This window comes from Cryptomeria japonica, chromosome 11 (genome assembly GCF_030272615.1).
Source record: "Cryptomeria japonica chromosome 11, Sugi_1.0, whole genome shotgun sequence".
Classification (NCBI taxonomy): domain Eukaryota; kingdom Viridiplantae; phylum Streptophyta; class Pinopsida; order Cupressales; family Cupressaceae; genus Cryptomeria; species Cryptomeria japonica.
The window spans coordinates 611,025,249-611,052,242 of record NC_081415.1 but is presented as its reverse complement, the minus strand read 5'-3'; the positions used below and the strand labels follow the sequence as shown (position 1 = coordinate 611,052,242).

The window sequence follows — 26,994 nt, the reverse complement described above, 5'->3', positions numbered from 1 at the left end:
TTCTTTGAAGAAGATCCCTGCTATATGTGAGGCATCATTTGTGCTCTTGCAAGGTAGGAAATGAGCCATCTTGCTAAATCTATCCACCACAACAAAAACACTATCATAACCGTGCTTGGTTCTTGGCAACCCAATCACAAAGTCCATGCTTATGCTCTCCCAAGGCCTGCTTGGGATGGGCAAAGGCTGGTAGAGTCTTGCATTGGTGGCCACTCCTTTGGCCCTTTGACAAACAACACAACACTCTACAAATCTCCTAACATCAGATTGCATTTTAGGCCAAAAATAGTATCTCCTTACCTGCTCCAATGTTTTATCTAAACCAAAGTGTCCACTCATGCTTCCACTATGCTTTTCTTTAACGATATTGTCCCTCATTGAACATCTAGGGATACATAGCTGATTACCTTTGAACAAAAGTCCATCTTGAATCAAATATTCAGAGTATTCAACATGATACTTACTAGCAAAATCAGAAGATACCTTGTAAATCTCCTTGAAGTCTTCACCTTCCTCATACATAATCTTTAGGGAATCAATTCCCACACTTTGCAACTGCACCTCTTGAACTATTAATGCCCTTCTACTGAGAACATCTGCAACCTTGTTTGAAACACCTTTCTTGTGCTTAAGGGTGATATAAGCTTGGATGGATTCCACCCACTTCATGTGCTTATGACTAAGCTTTTCTCGACTGTTCAAGAAACTCAGGGCCTGATTGTCCGTATAAACAACGAATTCTTTTGGCAGCAAGTAGTGCCTCCACTTCTTGAGTGCTTGCAACAAAGCATACATCTCAAGGTCATATGAGGAGTACTTCCTCTTGGCTTCATTCAACTTTTCACTGAAGAAGGCTATTGGCTTGCCTTCTTGATTGAGACTCGCCCCTATAGCCACATTGCTAGCATCACACTCAATTTGGAAAACTTTATCAAAATCAGGCAAGGTTAGGATAGGTTGTTGTGATACCTTCCTCTTCAATGTTTCAAATGCTTCATCAGCAGCCTTGGTCCATGTAAATTTACATTTTTGACCACCTTTTATGGTCTCTAACATAGGAGCACAGGTTTGACTAAAATTTCTTATAAATTTCCTATAGAACGTTGCTAAACCATGGAAACTCCTTACCTCTCCCATAGTCCTTGGGGTAGGCCAACTCAATATTGCCTCTACTTTGGATGGATCCATCTTGATGCTGCCCTTTGAAATGACAAATCCAAGATAAACCAGCTCTTGCTTCAGGAACTCACATTTCTCCAAATTTATCAAAAGCTTCTCCTTATGCAATGTCTCCAAAACCATCCTTACGTGCTTTAAGTGCTCCTCCTTGGTTTTGCTAAAGATGAGAATGTCATACAAGTAGACTACCACAAATTCCCCAATGTAGGGTTTGAGCACTTCATTCATCAGACGCATGAAAGTGCTAGGGGCATTGGTTTTCCCAATGGACATAACCATCCATTCATATAACCCCTCACTAGTGTTAAAAGCGGTTTTCCACTCATCCCCCTCTCTTATTCTAATTTGATGGTAACCACTTTTTAAGTCTATTTTTGTGAAATAACAAATAGTCCATCAAATCCTCTATCCCAGGCATAGGGAATCTATACCTAATGGTGATCTTGTTAATGGCTCTAGAGTCTGTACATAATCTCCATTTCCCATCTTTCTTGGGTGCCAAAACAGTGGGTACAATGCAGGGACGTAAGCTTTCCCTTATCATCCCCTTATTCAACAATTCTTGGATTGGATTTGCAAGTGGTTCTGAATATAGTCTTCCTTTGTGGGGGTTCTTGGGGAGTTGGTACTTTCAACACGTTCTCCTCACCATCAGGTTCTCTCCCACTTCTCCATGTGCATCTGCTGGTGACTTCACACTTTGACAGTCTTCCTCTTGAGCCAAATGGGTTCTTCATTCTCCACCTTGAGAACTTGAGGCACTCTTCTTTGGACATTTGAAATAGGGGTGGCCCACTTGACCACAAGTGTAACATCTCCCTCTGAAAGGACCTCTACCTGATCCTCTTCCTGTGTCATTGGATCTCCTCCCTCTGAAACCTCCTTTGAAGTTGGAGCCTCCTTGCTGCTCATTTTAATTGGATTCTCCTTGGCCTTTCTGCGGTTGTTTCCTATCACCTCTTCCTCTGAAGTTCTTGGAACCTCTACCCCTATTCTGCTGCTCACTCTTCCTCTTGAGTTTTTCTTCTGCTCTTAGGGCCATTTGGAAACATTTACTGAATGTCTCAGGAGCCATGATGCTGATCTCATCTTGTAGATTGTACTTCAAACCATTTATATACCGTTCCACCTTCCTACTCTCACTCTCTTGATTCTTGCATCTCAAACTTAGCCTATGAAATTCTTCTGTATAGGCACTTACATCAACTTCTCTTTGCTTGAAACTTTGCATCTTCCTATAGACTTGGACCTCATAATCAGAGGGTAAAAACTCAGCCTTCAATCTGGCTGCCATCCTCTCCCAAGATATTATCATACTCTTTCCTTACTTAACTCTTTCTCCCTGGACATAATTCCACCAAGTAAGGGCTGATCCCTGCAACTTGCACTTAGCAAACTTGACTTTCATGTCTTTTGGAACGCCTTTGTACTCAAAATGATTGTTGAGGGCCTCTATCCAATCTATGGCCTCATTTGCTCCCAATTTTCTATTAAAAGTTGGAACATCCACTTTTCCCTCAGTAGCTTCCTTGCTCTCTGACCTCAAGGCTTCCACGAATGTTCTCTGATGTTCCTCCAACTCTTGGAGTTTCTTTGCTACTTCAGGAGTCATTCCCTTTGGAGGCATTTTGCCAGCCTCTCCCTCACCTTCGTCTGAGGACATACACTGAGGTGACAATACCCAATGATCCACTAGCTCTGATACCAATATGATGCAGAGCCACAGGGAAACAAGGTAGGTCCCACAACGCTCAACCACAACTCAACACAATCCCCTTAACTTGGCCACTCAAACAGGAGACTTACAACACATGTTTCAACCACACAACTCACCCACAACTCCCTTGGAAAAACTTTGCAGCATTTGTCAAGACTCGCCCCTTCACTAGCCTTCATCCACACTAGGCTACTTGGGTTCACAAAAGCAAAACACAACATAGATGGTGCAGGCCCAAACCAAACTCACACAAGGTCATGACACACCCCCCTTGACATGTTTCATGCATTGGAATTGGTCTACCAACTTCCTAATATCCTTGTTCTTCACAACCTCACCAAATTCCTTGTAGCCGTAGGTTTTGGGTTTTCAGGCCACAACTCACAAACTTCCCAAGCAACTCCACAAACAAGGAACAGTTTTGGATACCCTTTTGGATCCTCTATAACATAGGTCAAACTGAGATAGGTTTTTTTGGACCAACTACTTTGTTTCACACCTGTCCTAATTGGTTAGGAGCCCCAATTAGGCCTCTTTTCCAAAGCAACCTATAGGAAAACCAAGCTCAGAGTTTTCTAAACCCGTGGGACACTTTGGGAATGTGTCAAGACTCAAAACTGAGGATTCTGCAACTTATTTGGGTCTACACACCTTGGAACACACCCAGATCAATTTTCCTTCCTCCACTTGCTTGCCATTACCAAATGCCAAGCAACTCAGTACACTTTTCTCTCACCACCAATCACGGCCACCTCTGTCACCCCAACCATACTATGATACACTTGTTGACCTAACATTCCCCAACACATGAAGTTCGCTCTTCCAACTTAAGACATGAAGTGAATTTCAATCTCCTCCTTGAATTCATGAAATTCCAGCTTTAAGTATTTAAACCATTCTACATGAAAACACTGTCAATCTGATCTATAAGAAGGCCTAGGGAGGAATTTCGTTCCAAGTGGGGGCGAAGGACAGAATCTTGAAGAATTTTGCTCCAATTGGGGAGCACAGGACGGGTCCTAAGCAAATTTGTTGTTAGTAAACTATGATGCACTTGCTCGTTCTTCTTCATCATTCCATGAGCTTCCCTTTGCTTTTGTATCAAACTCCAACTCTGTTTAAGGTGGTGAATCTCCTTCAGTCAGCTTCTGTAAGTGTATAGTAATGGTCTGATCCACCCTCTTTGTGTGATTGAATCTTGATATTGTCCCTTTCCCAAATGTGGATATTGATGTGTGAATCCTCCTTGAATTTGATTTGCTTTGGATTGTAGTCTTTGAACTTCCTAATGAAATCATCTCTTTATCAGCTTTTGGTCCCCTTATCAAAACCTGAAAGACACATGATGAATCAAGAATCCTGCAAATAAAACAATCTTACACACCCCTAATGCATCATTAATTGTGCTTTCAAATATCAATTCAAATCTGGGAAATAACAATCTACTGATGGAATTAGTCCTTGAAATCAGTTCTGATCTGAATTTTGATCCTCAAATTTGTAGCTCTGCCTCTCTGTCTATTGCAATTCGCTGTCTTTAGATTGTAGAGCAGATCGTATTAATTGCTTTGATTAATTCCTTGGAATGGGGGTGGATGTCCTCTTATATAGACGGTGGATGTTAAAGGGTCTGTTTTACTCTTATCTTCATTAAAGTGACACATCTTCATTTAGAGGCCAGCTCCTTATTTTTTGTTGCCACACCTTGCAAGGACTGATGAGGTGGATACTTTATATTTTAAAATTCCTAAAAACACTTTTCTTTCATTCAAAATTTCTGGTGGGGTCCATGCAATATCAAAGACAAAAAAAAAAACATTTTTCATTCTCAGCCAGTGGTTAGTGGGTCCCAGCAAGAGTCCTTAAGACAAATCTATTTAATTCTCCATTTTGGAGTGTGTGGGGCCCAGCATATAATGTGATACGGTGGAGAGAAATAAGAGGGGTGAGTGGTAGGAAATGTTAAGGGTAGCTGCTACGTGGAGAAAGAGGGGGAATGAGATGTTGGAGGAAAGGGTGACATAAGGGATATAAATGATGGAAGTAGGAGATACGTGGGGTTAGGACGTATAGGGGGTAGTGGATGGATTAGGGGAGGTATAAAGGGGTAATGAAAGGGTAGAAGGGGTGAGGCGGTAGTTAAGGGAAAAGGTAGGAAATGGAAGGTGGGTTAGGTTAGGATAGGGGTAGGGGTAAAGTGGTAGGTAAGGGAAAGGGTACGCTAAGGGAAGTAGAAGGGTAAGGGGGTGTGAGATGTGGGGTAGTGGTAGGGGTAGGTTAAGGATGTGGGATGGAAGTTAGGAAATAAAAGTTAGGTTATGTAGGTGAAGTGGGTTAGGATATGGGGATGGGTGGAAGGAAGGATAGATGGAGTATGGAAAGGTAGGCGGGTAGAGGATATGGTAAATGGAATTGAAGCGTGGTAGGTGTTGACGTGGATGAAATCGCATCGCTGCAAACTCCATACGGCCAACGCAGAATAGAATAAACTCACCGAGTATCCTACCCTCTCTTGAAATAAGGGAATCCCTAATGCTATTTTCTACGCTTTGATCAAAGGGGATAACCTCAAGGTTTCTTTTGTCAGGTCTTAACTGCGGGATCTGTCAGTGGCTCGATGTGTTTATGCTGGAAACACAAGGGGGACTTACGTTTAACTGGCAACAAGCTAGTCTGCTGTGATTCTCGAATTACGCAATAAAGAGCAAAAGGAAAGGGTTAGGAGATCTAAAACTAATAACACGGGTATGCGGGTAGACGGATTCAACATAACCAATTCCTGCTTGGCCAGAATGGCTCACAACCTTGCAGGAATGGTGCAATCTTCAAAGGGACTTGGAAGATTTTCAGACTGGAGACGCACAGCTAAGCACCAATTTCTGGCGCAGCTCAGACGGACACCTGCAATTGAACTAAGCACAATCGAAGGCTCAGGTTAACCACACAAAAGGATACACAATCAGCATATCCTCAGTGGGATGAGCTCGAATCTATCAAATACCTGCACACCCAAAATAGAAAGATCTATCTAAAATGCTGAAAGAAACCATGCAAACAGGATGAAAACAAGACAATAAACACCAAATCAATGTTTATATATTGATTTCAACTACCTATTACAACAATTTCTGCAGCATCTCTATGCTACTGCTAAGATCTAACCTATTCTAACTCTAAAATCTAACTATCTAACCATCTCACTATCTAACAATCTCTACAAAAGAAAGGCCTCTGCCTTTTATAGATATTACAATTTTGAATCAGAGGCCAGGATGGACTGCATCCAAGGGTCCTGATCTGCCTTCCAGAAGCTGACAGCTTTGACCCATGCCCATTAAATTCTCAGTTATCCAACCAACAAATATCTCAACTACCAACCACTTTTGGGTTTAATTCAGGTCTATCTGGTCTTCTTGGTGGTTGGGAATAGTTATCCACAAAAATATCTTGCATGGGATCCATAGGCAGTTTACAATAAAGCAGTTTCAGCTTTTTAGGAATTGAATTCCTTGAATTAAATCCAGCTGTGCACTTTCTTGAGAATGCATAGACTGAGTGTTCTTTTGCCTTTTGCCTCCAATTTCGCCGGTGGACTTCATCTTTGTTCAACGGCACGGTTCCCAATGCTCGGTTGTTCTTGCGCTCCTGCATCTTTTCTTTTCCAATCTTCAGCGCCTGGCCTTGAATTGCGATCCTTCCTCAATTTGCATTTCAGGTCTTTCTCCTGGTTCTTCGATGATGTCTTGCGATCGACCAATTTCACTTAATTAAATTAATTTGGAAAATTAAATAATTTAATTTTAACAAACATTAAATTTAATTACGACATCTGGCTTGAGAAGCTCTTTGTGAGATGTATCTTGAAAATGCTTCTCCTTTCTCTTCGAATGTGAAATCCGATCCTTGGGCTCTTTACTTCTGCGTGATTTTACCTTTGGAGTCTTGGGTGTTTTAAATGGGTTTATGGCACGATTCTGGATGTTTGGAGAACTTCTGCAGATTTTAAAACTCTAACTCTCATGCTTTTCTAGTGAATTTTGGAGAACTTAGACGCTATTGAAATTTCATCACATTCTCCAATTTAGCCCCCCAGGGTCTGAAATTGGCGTTTTAAGTGAAATTTCGGATCATCTGGGGATTTTTGCAACTCTTCCAAATATTAAATTTCGGCCACATGATCCGAAATTGATGTTTTGGACGAAATTCGGAGCTCTTTGGGGTTTCGTATAAACTTTTAAAGCATTTTCGAACCTAAAGCACCCTTTTGGGAAATTTCGGATTGTTTGAACTTTTTGCAACTTTATCATTTTCGGACCTCCTGGCGTTTTGGAATTTCGTGATTTTAATGCCAAATTCGGAGCTTAAGGCGCCTTTTACAACTTGTCCAGAATTTCAGACCATTCAACGTTTTTGCGAATCTTTGAAGTGAAGTTCGGATTTTTTGGAGGTTTTGACGTTTTGGTGCCCAAGGTATTTTTCGCGATTTTAACCTTCTGGAGCTTTCAGCGTTTTGAAGCATATTTTGCGAAATTTTAAACAAATTTCGGAGCTCCCAGCATTTTGCAACCTTGGAGATATTTTCGGAGCATTCATACTATTTGCAAGTTTGATGGGTTATAAAAATTTTGGGGCTGGGGTCCGAAAATGGGTGTCTAAGGCGAACTCCGGACCTGGAGGAGCCTTGCAAGATTTCACGTTTTCACATTCCGCCCCTAGGGTCCGAAAATGAGGATTTTAAGGCGAATTTCGGACATAGAGGGTTTTTACACATTTCGGAGCTTCAACGCCTCTTGTGATTTGCCATTATTTCAAATTTCGGAGCAAAGGTGCTTTAGCGAACTGGAGACTTTCGCCAATTTATAGCAAACTCCGGATCCTTAAGGCGTCCTTCGCGATTTTGAAGATTTCAGAGTGTTTACACACTTTTCTGCCTTTGCGATTTTGGAGTTTTCGTGCTTTGTTGCCCAAAGGCATTTTCGGACCATAAGGCATATTTCGTAATTTTCAGAAGAATTTCGGACCTATAAACGCATTTTGCAAATTTAGAAGAAACTTAGAATTTCGGCCCTAGGGTCCGAAATTGGTGCTTTAAGTGAAATTCGGACCTGAAGGCACTTTTGCAACATTTCACTTTTTCGGACTTCCAGCCAGCTTTGTCAGCTTTTTCACTTTTTGGCCTAGGGTCCGAAATTGGGAGACTTAAGTGATTTTCGGACCTTTGGGGGCTTTTTCGCAACTTTTGAACTTTTTCACATTTTGGCCCCAAGGTCCGAAATTGGGCATTTTGGGCGATTTTAAACGTTTTCTCAAGAAGTGCGAGCTTGGGCACTTGGGCAAGTTTGTCTAGATCTCCTCGGAGGATCATTTAATGGAATATAACATTTAAGTATAAGTGATCACTTATACTTTAAGTTATATTCCATATATACTTTCAGGATGTTTGAGAGTGGTTTCAGACCTCTAGGAGTTATATTGCAAATTCTAGTTTTTGGAGGTTTCCTCAGTTTTTCAGAGTTAGCCAAATTTCAGGATCAGGAAATTCCAGACTTAGCGAGAATTTCAGGGTCAGGACAGAAAGGCACAAACTGGGGGGGGGTCCCTGTCTAAGACGGGGATGGGTGTGTGATTCGCACAACAGTAGGGGAGGTGGAAATGGAAGGAAATGGAATGGTGAAATGGTGATGGTAATGATGAGAAATGGAAATGGGAGTGATCGGGTTTGGGTACTGTTGTGACCATTTCACACATCGCCCCATTGAAATGGGGACCCCCTCTTTTTTGCTTGGTTTTGCCTGTTTCTCTCTCTGCTTTTAGGGTTGTGAGTAAGTGAGTGAGTCGTCTGGATTAGGGCTAAGCCTTAGGGTTTCCTTTTTTGATATTTTCAAGCCGAAGTCCAGTCAATTTTGAAAGATTATTGAGCATCCTCGTATGAATTGCAATTTTGAAATAGGACGAGTCCGTCAGGATGTCAGGTGTGTCTGTCTAGGTCCAGTCGGAATTTTGAAGGCAAGTTCAAATTTTGCCTAAGTGTTAGTGATGGAATTGTGCAATTTTGTCCGGGTGAATTTGGACCAAATTTTGGAAAGTTTGATAATTGACTCCTGGCCTTGGAGATGACCTAATAATGCCTTGTGAAGTGACGGAAAGCCTAAATTCTTGATATTTTGGCCTATAGGGGTAAAATCGCTCCTGTCCTTCAGTCAAGGACCAGGGCGAAATTGGTATTTTATGCATCTTGGTTATTGACTTCTTTCATTTGTCTTGTGCAGGGTCGCTAGGAGATGCAATCGAGCATAAATTGAAGGTTTTGAAGATTTTTTGAGACTCAAAATGGCAAATTTTTTAAGTTTTAGGCCAAATCGCTCCTGTCCCTCTCCCAGGGACCAGGGCGAAATGGCTTACTTAGGGCATTTTTGGCCTTAGTTGATCAAATTGAAACATCAAGAACGTAATAAGGGATGAAATCAACATAATGGAGCACCCAGACTTAGTCGTTTGCAATGAAAAGTTGAACATTTGACCTCAAGGACAAAAATCGCTCCTGTCCCTCACTGAAGGACCGGAGCTTGTTTCTCAAAGTTACACTGTCCTTGCAGGATCAAGACAATTTTTGGATTGGAAGAGGTCAAGGAAGGCATGTTTTGTCCATTGAATATAGTTTGAAGTAATTTGCAAGCAAGGAAATGTGCTAAAATGACAAAATCGCTCCTGTCCCTCACTGAAGGACCGGAGCTTGAACACCAAGTCTGCCTTATTCTTGCGGGATTAAATGATTTCGCAATGTGGAAGAGATCAAGGAAGGTACGTTTTGCCTATTGAATATAACTTGAATGGATCCCGAAAGAGAAAATTTACCCAAAAAGTCAAGTTCGCTCCTGTCCCTCTGTCAGGACCAAGACGAATTTCAAAGATAGCTCCTGTCCCTCTCCAAGGGACCAGAGCGATTTTTCCTCAAGACAAGTTTTGGACCAAGGAAAAGCGAATTTCAAGCTAGAGATGAATGAAGGGCGACCCAACCAATCCGTCAAAGATGAATTTTGAAAGTTGGCTAAACACAATTGAGCTAATAAATGCAAAATCGCTCCTGTCCTTCAGTCAAGGACCAGGGCGAAATATACATTATCTAGCATTCCCTTCCGAATTTGGTTAAGTCCAGGCCAAAGGGCATGATGGTAAAGATGTTTGGAATGCCGGGGAACTAGCAAGGGAAAGGCGAAACTGAGCAAAGGAACTTCGGAACCTCAGGGTTTCGGAGTTTTGGGGAAGGGAAGAAGAGAAGAAAGGAACTTCGGAACCTTGGGGTTCCGGAGTTTTGGGGAACGGAAGAGAAAGATAAAGAAAGAGAGGAACTTCAGAACCTCGGGGTTCCAGAGTTCTGGGGAACGAAGGGAGAGGCAGCAAAGGGAAGGAACTTTGGAACCTCGGGGTTCCGGAGAAGGAGAACAGAAGGTAAAGGGGAAGAACCTCGAGGTTCTAGAGTTCCGGGGAAAGAGGAAAAGGCCAAGGCAAGGACCTCCTTCGGCAAGGCAACACTTCCTACTTCATGATTCTTCTGCTTAGTCCTTGGTCAACTAGGTCAACGCTGGTCCATGGATCATATCTCTGATCGATTCTTATTGATGGACCAAGGGTGTCTTAAAATGACAACATTTTTGGCAATTTCTGCGGGATGCTTGCCTACTCAGCATGAATTCCAGAAACCTTGAGCATCCATTGGGCACTGAGTAATTGAAAGACCCAAAACATGTGTGTGCCAACACTTGGAGGAATACTGAAAACTAGAGCGTAGACCCACTTAAGGAGAATGCGGCATGTGCACAAGCACTTATGAAAGCAAAACAACCTCTAGTCTAATATTTACATAGTCATCAACACCCTCGTCAGAAGCAGGGCTTGAGATGGATCCCATTAACTGGGATTGGAAGAACTTCGCCATCAAGCCTAGAGAGATGAAATGCATTGGCCTCCTTGCAAGTAGTGATGACATATGGACCACTCCAAATAGCATCAAATTTGGAGTGTCGCCTAGCTTTGGCTCTATCTGCATCCCACTTGAGAACTAGATCTCCCTCTTTGAAATCCCTATTAGTAGCCTTTCTGTCAAAAACCTTCTTGACCTGCTCTTGATGAGTCTCAAGTATATGCATAGCCTGACTTCTAACCTCCTCCAGCTCCATCAGCTCAGCTAGCCTTACTTTCATGGCATCATTCTCTGTTAATTCCAGCTGATGTGCTAGTTCAAGGGAGGGTAACTCTAGGGAAGTTGGGAGTCTTGCTTCGTTCCCGTATACTAGCATGAAAGGGGAGTTACCAATCGCCCTCTTGGGTGTGATCCTGTCAGCCCATAAGGCTGTCCTTAGCTTAGTATGCAATGCCCTCTGATTGTCTTCAATTGTCCTTAATTATCCTGATGAGGTTCTTGTTGGAAGATTTAGCTAAGCCATTACCCTGAGGGTAATAGTTGGATGATGCCTTCAAGTACACACCATGCCTAACTGCCCAAGAATTGATTTGATATGATGGTGGAGGGAACACCGAATCTTGTCACAATTCCATCTAGTAATTCCAACACTGAGGACTCAGTGGCATTCCTCAATGCAACTGCCTCTGTCAACTTAGTGAAGTAATCTGTTGCGGCCAAGATCCATTTAGGGCCAGCACTAGAAGGTGGGCTTATCATGCCAATGAAGTCTAAACCCCATTGGGCGAACGGTTGATCTGCTTGGATGGGATGAAGAGGTAGGGCAGCTAGTCTCTGCTTCCCAGAGAAGAGAGCACATTTCTTGCAATTCTTCACCCATCTATGTGAGTCACTGAATAAGGATGGCCAGTAATAACCAGCCCTCATTATTTTTATAGCCGTAGTCCTTGCATAGAAGTGACCCCCTGAAGAGCCATCATGAAATTCCTCTAACTATCTGTTGACTTGGTTGTGGTCGATGCATCTTAGTAAGACTCCATTAGAGTCTTTTCAAAAAAGAGTGCCATTCACTAAGACATAGGGAATGGACTGCAACCTGAAATGCCTTCTTTTAGTCCTACCCAGACCTTGGGGGTATCTACCTTCCATTAAGAAGGTGGTCATGTCACCTACCCAACTGTATTGAGTGTTGTTGCCAGTTGGTTGATCCTCTTGTAACACAAGGGCGACCTCTGAAGTAGTCTCAGAAGATGAGACAAGCTGTTCACATTGGCCCTTGCCTCTTACAAGCTTGGTGATCTTGATGTTGATGTCATACCCCATGACCTTGGTTATCCACCCAGCCCGTTTCTCACTGATATCCTTGTTTAGAAGGAAATCCTTGACACTCGCATGGGGAACTAAGAGCTGGATCCTGTTGTTGGACAACATGTGTCTGAACTTTTTTAACGCCCTTACAACAGTGAGGACTTGCTTTTCTACATAACTATACTTAAGTTCATAGTCCTTTAGCCCCTCACTAAAGAAAGCAATAGGTTGCTCCAAATTATCATCATTCAACTGTGTTAGGACAGCTGAAATGCAGGATTCTCCTCCAAAGGTATAGAGGATAAAATCCCTTTCATAATTGGGATTGACAAAGGTAGGGGCCTGAGCAATTGCTTGTTTGATCTCTTGGTCCAACTGAAAGCCAAGTTTTTCTTTAACATGGAAGTGAGGGGTTTTACCATGGTGGCAAGGTTGGGAATGAACCTCCTCACAAAGTTGATCCTACCAAGGAAACTTTGCAATCCTTTCTTGTGACTGGGGAATGGAAGAGAAAGAATAGCCTCCACTCGCTTTGGGTCAATGGTCAAACCCTCCTTGGATACGATGTGTCCTAGCAATCTTTCTTGATCTGTAGCAAATACACACTTGGTAGGGCTCAAGGACACACCATATTCCCTGCATTTCATGAACACCTTTTCAAGATGACCAAGATGGTCAGCTGCATGCTTCGAATAAACAGTTATGTCATCAAGGTATACAAGGACAAACTTTGCTAATACACCCTTGAAAGCCATGCCCATTTCTCTTTGGAACGTGGCACCTACATTGGTTAGCCCAAAGGGCATTTTACAATAAGCATAGGTACCCCACTTAGTAGTTAATGCAGTCTTGTATTGGTTTGATTCTTGGACCAAGATCTGATTGTAGACTAAATACCCATCCAAGAATGAAAATCTTTTCGAGCCACTGACCTTTTGGAGAATTTGCTCCATAGAGGGAAGGGGATAGTGATCCTTGAGGGAGGCTCTATTGAGATCCCTAAAGTCTACACATAGCCTGATTTCACCATTCTTCTTCCTTATAGGGACAAGGTTGGCCACCCAGGATGAGTGCTTGATAGGGAAGATGATATTGGCTTCTATGAGCTTGGTCAACTCCTTCCTCATTAGTGGCTCAATTTTGGGGTTTATTGGCCTTTGCTTTTGTCTAACTGGCTTTGCATCTGGGTTTAGCTCTATGGTATGCTGGGCTAAGCTAGGGTCAAAACCCTTCAAATCTTCATAAGTCCAAGCAACTATGTCATCATACTTTTGGCAAAGCTCAACAAAGGCCTCTTGTTTGGTTGAGGAACACACCTTGCCCAAGTTTTAAGGACCTACCCTCGGCGACAACAACTAGCTTGTAATCACCCTTCTTTGCAGCCAAGTTCATCTTCTTCCTTAACTGGTCATCCGAGTTAAAAATGCCCTCCAAAGTAACTAGACCCTTAGACAACTTGTTGGAGTTGAGCTACATGATTTGATCTCCATATTGGTCTTGCAACTTAGGCTGATTTTTAGCAGAAAACTCTGCTTCATTTTGCAAGAAGTTGACGATTTGTTGATTGCTTTTGAACCCTTGCCAATTTACCTGATTGTCTGGGATAATAGGCCTGACAACAAGCCTGATGTGTTGCTCCTTCTCGCTTGCAACATGCGCTGGTATGCGGAATTGAGCACCAACCACTGCAAGCCTATCTGCATGCTTGTTTTGATTTCTAGGAATGCTCTGGATATTGAAGGCCTCGAATCGTTCAATCAAATCCCAAACCCTGTGTTTGTATGATTTGAGTAGGTTGTTGTTTGCCACACTTTGGGCTCGGATGTGGTTAACAACCAACTCACTATCTCCAAATACTTGCAAAGATCTGATCTTTCTGCTTTGTGCAAGTTGGAGTCCTTGGATCAAGGCTTCATACTCAGCGACATTGTTGGTGCAACCAAATTGAAGCCTAAAAGAGAAGAAATATTTCTCCTGCTCAGGAGAAACAAGCATCATGCCAACTGTCATAACCCCTCTTTGGACATTAGATTATTGTGATTAAATAAATACGATAATTAAAACATTTATTAATTAACATTTAATAATATGGGAAAATCGTCTCATTTATGAGACTTAACAATTTTCCTCTAAAGTGAGAGGGTTGTCATAACCCCACATCCTGGTGATGTAATCAATAATAGATTTTGTGATTCTTCATCATAATAATAAATTATCATTTATTATGTAATTAATAATATTAATAGTAATATTAATCATTCATTAATATAAAAATAATATTAATATTATAATAAGACTGTCATATCCCCTCCTTGATCGTTATATATATATATATATCTTAAATAAAGTGATTATTAGTAATTAATATGATAATTATGAAACCAAAGATTATTTGTAATGATTAAATTAGGCCACTAAATAGACTATGCTTAACTTCCTATTCGCCATTAAGGCCACCCACTGCAGTTGACAAAGGGCTTCTGGCAGGAGGGCCAAGGGGGAGTGTACCGCTCTTGAGCCTGATAAGCGCTACGGGCGTCTCGTTGTGTCTAAATCTTTTCTCTTTCATTAATGGCGAATAGGAAGTTAAGCATAGTCTATTTAATTAATATTCGAGGAAAACATCCAAACATTGTGCCATCTATCCTCTTTGTCAATATGGCTAATCAGACTCATTATATTTACTCCAATTGAAATTCTTAGATACTCTACCTGAGGTGACAATTGGTGAATGATATAAGATACTACCAAGATAATGAATAAAGCAATTGCATATCCAAACCTAGTGAGATAGATGAGGAATTAGGCAACAGGGATAGCAGGAACTAGGCCTCTGTCAGGTAGGCCACCCACTGCTGTTGACAAAGGGCTTCTGGCAGGAGGGCCAAGGGGGTGTGTATCGTCCTTGGGCCTGATAAGCGCTACGGGCATCCTAAGGTAGCTTATCCCTTTTATCCCACTAGGAATTAAATATGGAATTGACTTATTGATAACAAATGAACTCAAATGAATTTTGACTAATTACACCCGAGATGATCATTAAAATTTATTGTTTACATGTTTCCTTAGATTGGCGAAATGGGGACATCACAAGCTAGATTGGATGTTTATATTTTTGCATCAGGCAAGTGTTGATTTATATTTCTACTCATAACAAGAAAGAAATTGCACAATGTGTGTATTCACATGTATACTCCGTGTTTGCATATATGTATGCTTTGTGCCTTCCACGTGTATGCTTCGTGTTTTCCATGTATATGCTCTGTGTTGTTTAACTCATGTTGGTAGATGACTTAGTTGATGAAATTAAAATAAACATTTGCTTGGGGACAAGCAAATTCGGGAAGGGCGGACTGTCATAACCCCTCTTTGGACATTAGATTATTGTGATTAAATAAATACGATAATTAAAACATTTATTAATTAACATTTAATAATATGGGAAAATCGTCTCATTTATGAGACTTCACAATTTTCCTCTAAAGTGAGAGGGTTGTCATAACCCCACATCCTGGTGATGTAATCAATAATAGATTTTGTGATTCTTCATCATAATAATAAATTATCATTTATTATGTAATTAATAATATTAATAGTAATATTAATCATTCATTAATATAAAAATAATATTAATATTATAATAAGACTGTCATATCCCCTCCTTGATCGTTATATATATATATATATATCTTAAATAAAGTGATTATTAGTAATTAATATGATAATTATGAAACCAAAGATTATTTGTAATGATTAAATATTATTATTTTTTTAATATATTTATTAATATTTATTATTAAACTTTATAGTTTTATCTTATAATATTACATTTCTTCAACTAAGTGAAATTGGAGTACATAATTCATACACTTAGTTATGGATGCGGAGAACGATAAGGATGTGGTCTTTATGCAATCTAATCTTCATCTATTTGTAATATCCCTTATATTCTGAGTATTTATCAGTGAATGATTATTCGAAAAATTAGTTATTTATTATTATTTAATTAATATTTATTTTAATAATAATATTCTTGAAATAGTCAAATAAAAATAAATTAATGTTATATGATTAATATCAGCCACCATATAGAATTAATTTGTATAAAGTTGATATCAACATCACCCAAACAAGCAGCGCCAAAGATAAGATTGGGATTCCTATTTGTTTATTTAATGGTTCATAAGGTATCAATACAACAACGATTAATATAAGTTATCAATAATTCTTTAGTTGATCGAGGAAGACATGTAGATTGGCAACCATAGATAAGATAAGCATTAACTAGTGCCACACATTGATAACATAGACAAGCAACGATCCATCATTCCAGCGATTCAAAAATGAAAGGAGACCATCAGGGGAACACTGGTCAACATTTTCTAAGGAACCACGATTCCCTTAATCAGCGATAAGTGAATGATCCAGATTTAGGCACAATGACTTGTACAAGATTAATAATATCAATTTAAGAACGCCAACTATTACAATATCGATTAAAACAAAGATGTTAACCATCCACTAATTGTTAACGGTTATAAAGAGGCACGATATTAAGAAATTCATCAGACAGCAATTCATATGTTCAGACTTCGATCTTAAAGAAGGTTAGGGATCAATTAGCATGAAGACAACAAATAATAAGAAGGCTAGTCGGCAACAATGAGTATATCGTTCAGTTAATGCCAACAAATAATCAATAAGGATTATTAGTAAATAATAGTTAAGTTCGATTTGATTAATTCAATCATTGAAAAGAATATAAATGGAAGGAGCATGACTCTTCGTTTCACACCTACTTGGTTGTTATAAGGGAAGGATCGTGAGCTATCCCTGGGGGGGGGAATATGTTATCGGCAACCATCTTATAGATGGGGAATTATCATATAGTCTGTACTCATAAAAGGAGGTCAGGCGATGGATCATATCAGATCAGAACCATGATTAAGTTACAGGCAGTAGCATCCTTTTTCTTGGGGCTTTGCATGGTGATGTGCTTAACACGTATGTTTAATATATGAAGTCTGATGATGTTTTTATGCAGTGGTAATATTAGTATAAACTACGACAGTCATCCTTAATTCCATATGCAGTGGCAGACCAGATCTGACACATGTCAGATCTGTCTGCCATTACCAGCCACCAAACATACTACTAACAAGTAATGTTGAAGTAGCAGTATTAGTAATTTATATAATAGGTGGTAATATTACTTAATTTACTTATTTATTTATGTATACATATACTCAAATCAAAGTAAGGAATGATATAACGATCGTAAATATAAATATTGATAATAATAATAAATGCTAATATAATACCTTTAGAAATTAGTAATAATTCATATAAATAGTAATAAGTAAATATGTAATGATTTATAAATAAATCAGAATACGATTAACTATTTTGTATTGTAACATAACAAGTACTTGACTGACTAAAGAAAGAAAGAACATTCCAGATATGATTCATGTTAAGGGAGTCTTGACTCTTAATCAAGTTAGTTTAAGTCATAAGTATTTTGAAAATAGATTAATTATGGTTAAAATTGACCAAATCCTAGTAGGGGACATTACACCAACACCTACACCATTCTTGTTTCTTGAACCATCAAAAAACATGTTCCATAACCCCTCTGAGTCTTCTTGTGTTTTGATGAGGTTAGGGATAGGAGTATCCTCTTCATGGATATAATAGGTGCCAAGCCCAGTCTCTTAAGTCTTAGCTAATGGATCAAATTGAAAAGCATTGGCCCATTCGTCCAGCAAGCAATTAGGAACCTCTTGCAAAAGAGTGGCAGGCTCACGGACAATACGCTCCTTCCCCTCTTCAAGCAAAGTGCAATTCATGTTTATAGGGTTGAGGGTGTAAGGCTCAATGTGGTTTTGGGCAATGGGCTCTGCCCTTATGGTGACCTTGGTACCATACCTTGTTCGAAATAGCATGTGGGACCAATTAGAAGACAAGTAACCCACCTATCTTGGTGGTAAAGTCTCTAGACAGGCTGATGGCAAAGAAGGCAGGGAGGTTGATAATTGATATGTCTTGCAAGACAGTACAACTAGGGCATGCATTCAAGGTTAACTTCAAATTTTTACCACCCCTACTGTCTTAATAGAAGTGCCATCTAATTGGACCACCCCTTTTGTCACAGGTTCGTATTCTATGCCAAGAAGATCATCTACCTTCTTAGGCATGACTGAGCTACTAGCTCCTGAATCTATCATGCAGTTGTGAACCAGATTATCTCCTATGATTAAGGAGAGATAGAAAGGGGGAGGCTTGCTGATCTTGCTTGAATCTTCCTCCTCCTTGGGTTGCACCAAACTGGTGGAGACTGCCTTTTCGTTGACTGTTGCCTCATCACCTGACTGATCGACGTCCTTCAGGGCCTCTTTAAGCAAATCCCTTTGAGATGGGATTGAAAGGGCCTCCCACATAGTGACGTTGAGGTTGGCTTTCTTCATCTGATCAACTATGTTGAAAGGGACACCAACTGATTTTAGAGGACCCTTTGAGGCTACAAGGTCTATTTTTGCTCTTTGGACGACTTGGGCCTCTTCCCGCCTCTTAATCCCTTGCATGGTACTCTGGCTTGTACCATGGGCGACTACTTTGGGTGTTGGAGCTTGGGCTGATGTTGAAGGTGAGGCAGCCTCCATGGCTCTCCTCTTTGACCTTGTATACTGTAGCATAGACTCACCATTTGTTTGGTTCAAATGACATAACTTTGCCTGCTGCCAATTGACAAAGGTAGAATCCCCTTGTAAGGAAGCCCGAGTGCCAGCACTTGGCTGATTTGAGTCATATTGTTGGCTAGACGTGGTCGGCTCATCCTGCACCACTAAGGTTTGGACAAACCCTCCATTTTGGCATGCACCTTGGTTGTGTGGCTGATTGCATGGTTGACACCAATCTTTCTCTTGGGTGAGATTGTTTTGAATTGGAACTATTGCTTTTGAGCTACTTGCAGCTGTGGGGTTCACACTATTCAAGGGTCTAGCATTGCTCCATTGGTTTTGCCCTTGAAAGGGTGGCCTATTCTATTGATAGTTCTGGTTTTGTGCCTAATAAGGTTTGCTATGTTAGGCTTGCTGCCTCTTTATTGTCACCAACTCATTGCTAAAGTTTTGCAATAGAGCCTTGACATCATGGAGCTCATTGGAGGATGTGGAGCGTGTGGATGGTTGACCTGCGGGTGCCATGGGGAAAGGAGCCAAGGTGGGTTGTTGAGGAGGAGCTTCTAGGAAGAGAGGCATTGGAGGCCTTGGAGCTATCTTCCTAGCCTTAATCAAACAATTTTCTGCTCTTATGGCCATGTCATATGCACTCGGTAGAGAGGTTCCACCCATTGATTGTACCATGACAGCTATATCGCTGTTGAGAGCTCTAAGATAATACAAGAAGGCATGATTTGGAGATGGCTTCACTAGAGCAGGAATTCTATTCCATGTCTTATGGAATCTGAAATTGAAATCTCCCATGAACTCGTGGGGTGCCCTCTTGATCGTAGTCAACTGCTCCACAAGTGATAGGTGATCATTTTGGTCTTCGAAATGGTTGCACAATCTCTCCCCCAATTCGTTCCAATTGTGAATGGAGCTAGACGACAACCCTCTATACCACTGCAAAGCTTTGCCTTTCAAAGATGTGGCTAAGAGTTTGACAGCAACATCATCCTGAGTGATATTATGGACGGAGTAGATGTTTGCAATGTCTTGAATGTGCTCAATGGGCGTCCTAGTTGTTTCACCAGTGAAGTATGGTATACTCTTCAATGCAGCCACTGGTATGTCATTCCATTGAGTCAAAATAAGGGGACTCCCCCCATTGAAGGTAACAAAAACCTGATTACTTGCCATGTGAAACAATGGTCTATTGATATGAGTGGTGGGAGCCCTTGATAGTAATGGTCTTGTAAATGGACGGGTAGAATGAGACTTGGGAGATGGAGTGTTTACAACCCTGACCTCCCTAACTGGTGATAATGAAGGTCTACCTCTCCGCCTTTTAGAGCCTGAAGATGAGAGCTCTTCGAACTGGAAACTACCTCTACAAGACGCCCTTGTTTGAATTCTGGGCATGAAATCCGGAGCTGCAACAAGTCATGACCAAGCAGTGGACCTGTTGAGCAGAGACCTCGGAACCTTGGGGTTCCGGACCTCCAAAGTAGCGGACTTCGGAACCTGGGGGTTCTGAACTTAAGCACCTTGGAACCTGGGGGTTCCGGACCTCCGGAGGTGTCAGATTTGCACTGACTTGGGAACTTGGGGTTTCTAGAGTCTCTCAATTATGAACTTTGCGTGAACAAGAACTGGACCTTGAGCAGAGTCGCCAAGTGCTTGAGAGGTGATTGCCTCTAAAGATTGAAACACTAAGAATTAGGACTCAATCCTTAGCATGTATGTCGAAATTGTGTCCTACCTGGCGTGCCAAAAACTGTTATCACCAAAGCTCGCACCCTTGCCGAGCTATCAACTCAGCAACCTTGTGAAACATGGAGACAACCCCGAAGTGTGGGACCTTGCGCAACAAGGTTGAATCTTCGGAGAAGGTCGTCTTCCTTCTCAATCCAGGTGCAGGTGTTGAACCAACTCAACACTTCAAAACTAACTCTTAAGCCTATCCTAACAAATTGCAGAGGTAAAGGGAAGAGAGAATGCTTAAAATCAAAGGAGGTGATGCACCAAGATAAGAGATTGTTTCTCTCCCCACCCAAAATGCCACAAGGAATCAATTGAAATACCCAAGAGATGCACAAACGTCAGTTGCATGAGTGACCCAAATGCATGTATGGAGGTTAGAATTTGCTAGGTGTCAAGAGGGGAGAAAGATTCCCACAAGTCACACTTAGAAAAAACAAGTTAACATAGAATATATGGAGAGAAGAGCCACAAAACATACACTTATGATGAAGGTAAGGAAACATACACAACATGCATAAGTTGAAGGAAGGCAAGAATGTAATTTCAATTCATTCAAAGGCCAAAGGCCAAACTTACAGTTGCAAAAATGTAAAAATAATTACAAGTCTTCAAGAGAAGAGAAAGAGCATAGGAAAGCTCAAGGCAGCAAGGAGAGAACCCTTTACAATGAGGCTTAAAAGCCTTATATAGAAAAATGGTTACAAGAGTGATCACGAACCCTGCATGTCAGTCTGGGAGTGCAGGGAAGTGCATGCACTTGATCTCAGTACTTGCAAGCAACCTAGCCATGCCCACAAAAGGCAACTCTGAGAAGGCGGATTGACTGACCTTCCAAAGTCAGAGTATGCAAACATGACATAAGTCACCACAACAAGCATGGCCCGGTACCTCCTTGATTGAAATCCTGCCAAAAACATTAAATGCACCCCTGTGGCTCCACAAAAAAAGGTGTATAAGTCACCAAAACTGTCGGAACATTTAATGCTTTGAGTGTCGATCAAGCCATCCGAAAGTGTCGCCAGTTGGAAGGAACTCCGGGGACTTCAGAAACTCGGGTTCCCGAAGTGGGGAAGACAAGGAAAGAACTTCAGAACCTCGGGGTTCTAGGAAGGAGAAAGGAGAGCAGTAGGGAACTTTGGAACCTCAGGGTTACGGAGTTTCGGAGAACGGGAAAGAGGGGCAAAGGGAAGGAACTTCAGAACCTCGGGCTTCCGGAGTTCCGGGGGAACTAGAGAGAAAAGGCAAGGAGGGAGGAAACTTCGGAACCTCGGGGTTCGCGAGTTCCTGAGAGAAGAAAGGAAGGCTAAGGAAGGAACTTTGGAACTTCGGGGTTTCGGAGTTCCGGGGAAGAGGGAGAAGAAGAGGAGGGAACTGGCAAGGGAAAGGCAGAACTGAGCAAAGAAACTTCGGAACCTCAGGGTTTTGGAGTTCCAGGGAAGGGAAGGAGAAAAGAAAGGAACTTCGGAACCTTGGGGTTTGGGATTTCTGGGGAACGAAAGAGAAAGAGAAAGAAAGAGAGGAACTTCGGAACCTTGTGGTTTCGGGGAACGAAGGGAGAGGCAGCAAAGGGAAGGAACTTCAGAACCTCGGGGTTCTGGAGTTCCGGAGAAGGAGAACAGGAGAAGGCAAAGGGGAAGAACCTCAGAACCTCGGGGTTCCGGAGTTTCGGGGAAAGAGGAAAAGGCCAGAGGAAGGACCTCCTTCGACAAGGGAGCACTTCCTACTTCATGATTCTTCTGCTTAGTCCTTGGTCAACTAGGGCAGGGCTCGTCCATTGATCGTATCTCTGATCAGATGTTACTGATAGACCAAGGGTGTGATAAAATGACAACAAAAGGAAGAGCTAAAGATGAAGCTCAAGTGAGCCTGGTAGGTTGGCTCGACGCTGAAGAATAGTTTGCAGAAGCTCCACCAATGGAGCATAAAGTCCAAGAGCTAGTCGAAGATGTTTTTGGGGACCAAGCTATCGAAGAGTCCTTGTTGTTTGAGGATATGGTGATTGAAGCGCATAAGGCTGGATGGTTTATGCAACCTGAAGATGCACCGATGGACACATTCCCTTGAGTTCGAGTTCCAGACTGATTTTCGGCCTGTTCAACTTGTAGAATTTGATACTGATTTGCACACACCGGATGTGAGCGGGATGCTGCACCAGCAGTTGTGACCTCTTGAAGCTGTTGAAGGTCTTTCATCACATGACAAGCTATAGGACTTAGAAACACACCAGGTTGTTTCTTCCCTTTCTCCTGTTAATTTTGAGTATTATCAATTCAATTTTTAATATTTTCGGAAAACAACCTGCATATGGATTAACCATGAACCTACTGAACTATCCTAACTGTTAATATTACTCGATGTCATGGTTAAACCCTAGAGTGGCCAATTGAAAATTTTCCCTTAAGAATACAAACACAATCCAACCAAACTTAGGAGTGTGCCCTTTACCTTGTTACTACTGCATATGTTAAGAAATCATCCGGGGTTAGGGATGGATACATATAGTCCACATTTTGTATAGTGGGTCCTTCCTTGTATATAGTTAGTTTAGATTTTCTTTTTCTATTTTAGAGTAGTTTGCCTTTCTTTTTCTAGTTTAGATTTCCTACTTACCACTTTAGAGTAGTTTGCTTCATTTGCTTTTGTGTAGGTTTTCTTTCAAGGGGGTTGTCTCCCTGTCGTTTTTGTAGGGGTATGCTCAACTTTAGTGTATGAAGCCAGGATGTTTTCCGGCTTATTTCTTGGATGCCAACTTTGGTAGAACACCTAATTGATGGTTGACCCCGTAATTAAATCATTTGGTTTAAGGCTTAGTCATTTAAAAAATTTAGTTGCTTACTGCATCTTGTCACCAACATTGTGATCATAGCATATAAAACACTTAAATATTGCTTAGGTTTGTTGTTTTGTCAAAGGAAGTCATTGCAAGTTAAAAATCTAAGGCTTTGCTTCAACGACCACTATAGCGCTCAATCCCACGTAGGCTTCATTGCTTACCAGCCAAGGTGAAAAGAGAAAAATCAAAAGAAAAGGAATTGAAAAGCAAAGAAATATGAAAGTACTTGGCTTTGGGAGTGCAAAGACTTGTACAGGTATTCAAAAGGAAAATTTACCGGAAATTGAGCATTCTTTGTGAGCTTACAGGTGATAACCTCGCCAGAGCTACAGATGCTCACTGGTAGCGTGGCAATATCCAAGTTGCTTATGGAGTTAGTGTCGCCCTAGGTAGCTTGCCATGACTGAACAATGATATTTCAACTCTCTTTAAGCTGGAATGGACTTCATTGCACACACTTGATTTTCAAGATCGGTGACTTGGTTCAGGTTGCGATCTCATTTTTAATTTGAATCTATCTTTTGTCATTTTGGTTGTTATGTGGGGTATAGACTAGAGATGTTGGGTTCAATCTGGATAGTCATCCTTGAAATATTCGGGAACATTTCCAAGCCAAGTCGCCATTTGTTGTGCGTGTTGCACACATACCCCTACTTCACAGGGGCCCCCCATTTGCCTTAACCTGCCTAGATGTGAGATGAAACGAAGGAAAGCGTGGGGATTTCATTCAAACAAAATCATTCCTTTTGCTATCACCAATGCCCAAAATCTTCCCCTAAATCCTTTTGCACGATTATTCCTAGCTTTCACTTGTCAATCGTATTTCATCCTCTTCAATACTTTCTTAAGTTATCTCTTTGTCATCTTAGTAATGTATTATTTATATTGTGTGTTTGCTAATGTTTACAAATATTGAGTGGTATGGTTGGGTTTGCTACTGCAAGGATTGAAGCTTCAGTCAGTGGTGTCTTAAGGATGTTAAATATTTTTGGCCTCTTTCATAGATATGTAATTATTTAAATTTTCCTTAGTCACTCTTGCATGGTAAGGCTATCTTTAAGAACTCGTAGGTAAAATTTTAAAAAAATCTTGTGTGTCCTAAGAAACTTGTCATTTTGTTTTTGCTCCAGTTGTAAATTATTATAATTTTCTTGCAATCCATATGTTAATGACAATGCTGATACAAGCAACCAACTTCCATTCCAGTTTCAATCATAGTGTCTATGTTATGCGCAGTGAAGACTGCAACAACCAGCTGCAACATAAATATTTTTGCAGCGATTCCTAGGAGTGTTCAATCAGATGCTCAAGGTTAGAGGGAATGGTAGATGTCAACCTTTTTTAGTGATGATACTTTATGATTACAGTTTTCAACTTTAAAGTAGACTAGCCTTATGGATATTACTTGAATAAAGTCTTAGTTTTAGTGGCACGTGCACTAAATGTGATTAATGGAATGGATGGTATATTAAACTAAGAATGTATATTATTATGAATAGTTGGGAAGCTCCTCCCCTCTTAGATTGTGATTGTACAAAATACTACGAGTTTGCAAGGAGTAGTATTAGTAATATCATTGTCACAAAAAATTCTTGTTATGTAGACATTTTACCTTATTCTGCAGCCACACTATATGCATTTACATAATTTGTGTCAAGAGCCACAGCAGCACTTAAATGATTTTTTGTCACTGCAATTGCTTGTGGTCATGTTGCATAAGTATGACTGTGTCACTAAACTTACATTTGAGAACTATCTATCGCAATGATAGCATGTCATTTATTTTGAATTTTTGTAATTTCTTGTTTGGTTGCCTTGTTTTCAAAGGGGTCCATTGAACTTTGTCAATGATATAGACCCAATTTTTAGTTATAAAGCAAATAGAATTCCTTTTTTGTTTCTCAAGTGAGCTGACTATAGTTTGAGATATGAATTAATTTTAGATATGTGGCTAACAAGAAAAATTATAAGTTGTAGATGATTCTCTCTAAATCCTTACACACATTAAATATCTTGTAGATGTTAAATTCATACAGCTTTGTGTACTATAGAGCTGGACAACTCCTTGAGTAGTGTTTCAAAAAACAGTTTGGAGATGTTAACTACCTTCTGGGATAACAATACATGATTGTAATCACGTATACATTAAATTAAAAATAATATTCGATAATTTTTGGGTGTTTGTTAAGTGAGTGGATGTGCTGTTCCTTATTTCTTTTCCCTACACTTATAAAATTCTTATTGAATGATATTTGACTTTGATATTACCATTATTCCATACATTTGGTATAAGTGGTTGGAGCCTTTTATTGAGATTCTGGTCCTTTTTGTAGATTTTATGAAGCCTGACACGGAGACATACAATTGGGTTATTGAAGCGCACCTGAGAGCAAATTCTGGTGATAGGTTAGTTTTCTACAAATTTATATTACATTTTTGTATTCTTAGAATTGACATTCTTTTTTTTTGGTTAAAGAGAGGAAGGTACAATAGAAGAGGGAGCAAAAGCTTTTGACAGTAAATTTAAAGTGAAATCATGTTTAAAGTGCTCTTCAACTAACTTTGAAACTTTCAATTTCCTCGTAGTTGTCAACTAACTCATAAATGAAATCTAATCTCTAAATTTTATTAGTGTTGCATGTATTATGATACCCTCTATTAATGGCCATACATGGTACATTGTAAAGCTTATCTCTTAACTTAAAAAAATTGTCTCTAATCTTATGGCTATATTTTGAGTTTGCTTGGATTGCAAGTGAACTATGTTTAGCATAAGAACTTTAGTATTCTTTTTATTTAGCTTGAATAAGTTGCATTCAAAAAATCCAAACACTTAAAACTGTGTCATTGGCACTTGGAGTGAAGGGAATGGTAATTTCATGCCTGTTTTTAAGTAGAATTACTGTTCATGCTTCTTATTCTGTCTTATGTGTTGATTTGTTATATTGAATAGAATTAGTGATTGCTGCTGGCTTTATATTGCAGTTTTCATTAAATTTTCCCTCCATAAGTAATGTGCCATGGTTCTAGAAAGGGTTTATTCCTTTTGGCTCTAGCAAATTGAAAATGTTAATTCTACATTGTAGATAGGAAATAAATAATATTGTTAATATAAGAATCTAGTCGTAAAGACTGAGGAAAAATCCAAGGAAATAAGTTTAAAAAATTGCAAAGGAAAAAAGGTTAAAAAAAAAAGAAAAAATATGACACCTGGGCTTTTATCTCTCTTCTTTTTCAGATTTTGAATATAGAATCTATAAAATTGAAACCAAAAACATTAAATAGAATGAGTACAAAAACGAGGGAAAGGTTTTCTCCACTTAGGGTTTACTTTAATTTGATGCTTGAAGTCTAAAGTTGAAAATTTTTGTAACTAAAGTCCAACTGTTTGGTTTGGAGAAAATAACTATCAATTCGATTATATAGCCACTCTTGCATAGTAAAAATTAGCTATTTTGAATGGGGATTGAAAACCCAAAGAATGAGTAAGAGTGGAAGGAGCGAATGTGATGGGTAGGTCAAAAAAGAGTTAAACTGTTCATATGGGTGTTTTAATTTCTCAGCAGCTATTTTATTAGTAGAAAGCTGAAAATTTGGTTGTCTCAGATCT

General features: G+C 40.2%; 1 protein-coding gene across 3 annotated transcripts in view; it reads left to right on the top strand.

Moving 5' to 3' along the window:
- LOC131046250 (uncharacterized) overlaps positions 1–26,994 on the top strand; it is a 283,384-nt gene that overhangs the window by 112,859 nt on the left and 143,531 nt on the right. For all 3 annotated transcript variants that reach the window (XR_009105959.2, XM_057979935.2, XM_057979934.2), the window contains exon 5: positions 25,718–25,790. Coding sequence is in view for 2 of the 3 variants with exons in the window: in XM_057979935.2 (XP_057835918.2) it covers positions 25,718–25,790 (73 nt within the window). In the remaining variant the exon portion in view is untranslated. The remainder of the gene's footprint in view (positions 1–25,717; positions 25,791–26,994) is intronic.